We start from the raw sequence: 3,485 nt of genomic DNA, 5'->3' as shown, positions 1-3,485 counted from the left end.
GGCAGGCACGGCAGGAGGGCAGCACCGCGGGAAGGCAGGCACGGCAGGAGGGCAGGCAAGGAGTGCACTGGCTCGCTGTGCCATGGGCTGGTGGCCTTGCCCTGTGGTGCTTGCTGCTGTCTAGAATGGGTGCAGTGGCTGCGATGGGCTCTGACGGGTGACGTGGCTCAGGCGTGGACCGCGCCTGGTGCACAGGGAGCTGCTGGTGTGCATTAGTGGTGCTGCTAGCACGGGCCAGCGGATCCCAGTGCTCCCAAATTCCACCCCTCCATCAGTGCTCCCAAATTCCACCCCTCCATCAGTGCTCCCAAATTCCATCCCTCCATCAGTGCTCCCAAATTCCATCCCTCCATCAGTGCTCCCAAATTCCATCCCTCCATCAGTGCTCCCAAATTCCATCCCTCCATTTTCTACCACTGCTCCAAGGTCCCAGCTGGGCTGGGAGTGTGGTCGGAAGGGTCTTGTGTGGGGAGTTTGGTTCATATGGACAGAGGCCTGCTGGGAGGGTTGGCTGGAGGAGGGGCAGGACAGCAGCCTGTTCTCAGCCTTCCGAATGAGCAAAAATCCCAGACCACACTGGGACTCAGGAAGCTGCAAGGGGTCCCAGAAGGCCAGTGAAGGCGTCAGCATCCCCTGTCCCCAGGACCGGGTTAGGAACTTAGCCTGTGACCCAGACAGATCTGAGCTCCCAGGTTCAAATCCCAGTCTCGGGACACTTCCTGGGATAGAGACAGCGTGGGGAGCCTGGTGGCGTGGGAATCGTGCACACTTTGCCAAAGGCCCAGGATAGGCTCCCTGGAAGTGGAGCATGGGATCTGGGTTTTGTAGGATGAGTAGGAGTTCGGTGGAGCCCTCAGAAGAACTGAACTCCAGGCAGAGCATGCTTTGTAGGCCGAGGTCTAGAGATGAGCAATGTCACGATGATCTGGGGTGTGTTCATTTCTCACGGGGCACTGAGCCAGGGGTTGGGGAGGGCAGAAGAAAAGGCAGGAAGGTTCCAGGTGCAGGACAGAGGCTAAGATCAGTGCTTCAGCATGGGGGGTCCTGATGGCCAAGCCCTGCACAGTGAGCACTTTGAGGCGAGTCTATGGTCATGTGAGCGAGGCCCAGGCATCTGCAGAGGGGCGATGGGATCATAATCTGGGATTTTTCTTTTCTTTTCTTTTTTTTTTTGAGACGGAGTCTCGCTCTGTCACCCAGGTTGGAGTGCAGTGGCGTGATCTCGGCTCACTGGCACCCACCACCACACCCGGTTAATTTTTTGTACATTTAGTAGAGACGGGGTTTTACCGTGTTATCCAGGATGGTCTCGATCTCCTGACCTCGTGATCCACGGCCTCAGCCTCCCAAAGCGCTGGGATTACAGGCGGGAGCCAGCGTGTCTGGCCATGATGAAGGGTTTCTAATATAAAATTAGCAGGGTGTGGTGGTGGCGTCTGTGGTCCCAACTGTTCAGGAGGCTGAGGTGGGAGGATTGCTTGAGCCCAGGAGGTGGAGGCTGCAGTGAGCCACGAGCCACTGCACTCTCCAGCCTGGGCGATGGAGGGAGATGCTCTAACTCCCCAGCCTCTTGCAGTCCTGGGGGACTGTATTTGCCCTGGGCCTAGGGAAGGGGCTAAACATAGACACCCTCCCTCCTGCCAGTCAAAGAAACGATGAGGCTGTGGCTAAGGGTCAGTGACCACCCTTGGAGTGTGGCCAGTGAGCCTGCCTTGGGGACCACAGCGTGTGTGCAAGTACTCGTGCCTGTGGCAGGGAGGTCTGGAGCCGTGTCTGGGCCACACTGCGTGCCACGGACTCCTCAGGGGAGGGCGAAGGTTTGGATGACGTTTCTTCCCTCACCCGTGGCTCGCTGCCACGTGTACTGAGTGTGTGCACAGGCGGTCTGTGGGGCCGTGAACACTGGCCAGGCTGCTACACGCAGGTGCCCGGCATCCGTCACTGGATGTACTTTGGCGTGGCAATAATGGCGATCGTGGCAACCGGTCCCAGTCACGAACTGCAAGGCCCCAGGATCGCTCCCTTCTGCAGATCCTCTCATGGTTTTATTTTCGCAACATACTGACGAGGAACATAAGGCTTAGGATAAATGACTTGGCCAAGGTCACCGGCTCACGAGACGCCCTGCTGGATTTAAATGTGGTCCAACGCCGAGTGCCTCTCTTAAGCATGGGACTTGCCAACAAGCCCAGGCGCTGGCTCAGGGCCTAGTTGCTCTTGTTACTCTTACTTTATGTACAGTTTTTTTTTGAGACTCCGTCTTGCTCTGTTGCCCAGGCTGGAGTGCCACGGCACGATCACAGCTCACTGCAGCCTCAACCTCCCGGGCTCAAGTGATCCTCCCCCTTCAGCCTTCTGAGGAGCTGGGACCCCAGGTGCCTACCAACGTGCGTGGCTAAGTTTTAAATTTTTAGAAGGGACGGGATCTCACTGTGTTGCCCATGCTGGTCTCAAAGTCCTGAGCTCAAGTGGCCCTCCTGCCTCGGCCTCCGAAAACGCTGGGATCACAGTTGTGTACCACCACACTCAGCCTAATTATGTCCAGTTCCAGCAAACCCAGGAGCTGGTTCTCCAGCCCACACCTGCGCAGAGGTTAGAGGGGCAGAGGGGACTGCAAACAGCAGCAGAGCAGAGCACGCAGGAAGCACTTCGATTGTGAGGAGACTGAAGAGCTGGTTGAGACAGTGCAGGGACCCGAGGCCACTCAGTTCAGGCAGCCACAACTCAGGGCCCCCGGGATGACCACTCCGAGATGGGGCTGGGGTGGCCTCTGACCTGGTGGGAGTGTCTCGGGGCCAACAGCGGCACTGATGCCGGGAGGTGGGGCAGGCACTGTCTTCGGAGTCACTCCCAGCATTCCGGGTTCCTCTCCCCAGCACCACCTCAGGACACCAGCCCGGGCCCCATCTACTTCTTGGACCCCAAAGTCACACGCTTTGGCCGCAGCTGCACCCCCGCCTACTCCATGCAGGGCCGGGCCAAGTCTCGGGGTGAGTACCCTATGCAGCCGCACGAGGACCTGCTTTCCGGGGTCTCAGCGACTCTCCTGCCCTGTCCTCCCTCTCCCTCTTATCCTTGGAGTTCTTCGAATGCCGGTGTCTTTGGAGTGATCAAATCCAAGGGACACGGAGGAGGGGCCGCCATTCCAGTGCCCACAGGGGCTGGGGGAACTGAATGAGTGAAGTGGGTCAGGGTCACGGAGGCCCTGGGCACACACGACCACAGGGGCAGCCAGCCTTGGTGTCAGAAGGTGAGAGGTGAATGGGGATTGTGGCAAATCGGCAATGTCCTTCACAGGCACCTAACAGCTTGCCTGCACACCTGAGGCACCTGCCTGACTCCCTTCTCCCATCCACCTGCCCACCCACCCATCCACCCATCCATCTATCCATCCACCCACCCATTCACCCATCTATCCACCCATCCACCCACCCACCCATCCACTCATCTATCCACCCATCCACCCACCCACCCATCCACTCATC

At 58.7% G+C, this 3,485-nt stretch overlaps 1 protein-coding gene across 2 annotated transcripts in view; it reads left to right on the top strand.

The window, feature by feature from the left end:
- The window catches only part of ODF3L2 (outer dense fiber of sperm tails 3-like 2), a 13,866-nt gene that overhangs the window by 7,259 nt on the left and 3,122 nt on the right, over positions 1-3,485 (top strand). For both annotated transcript variants that reach the window (XM_011993041.1, XM_011993042.1), the window contains one exon: positions 2,877-2,990. In XM_011993041.1, the coding sequence (XP_011848431.1) occupies positions 2,877-2,990 (114 nt within the window). The remainder of the gene's footprint in view (positions 1-2,876; positions 2,991-3,485) is intronic.

Source organism: Mandrillus leucophaeus, unplaced genomic scaffold (assembly GCF_000951045.1).
Source record: "Mandrillus leucophaeus isolate KB7577 unplaced genomic scaffold, Mleu.le_1.0 Scaffold423, whole genome shotgun sequence".
Lineage (NCBI taxonomy): Eukaryota > Metazoa > Chordata > Mammalia > Primates > Cercopithecidae > Mandrillus > Mandrillus leucophaeus.
The sequence above is the reverse complement of the archived record's forward strand: the minus strand, read 5'-3'. Positions and strand labels throughout refer to the sequence as shown.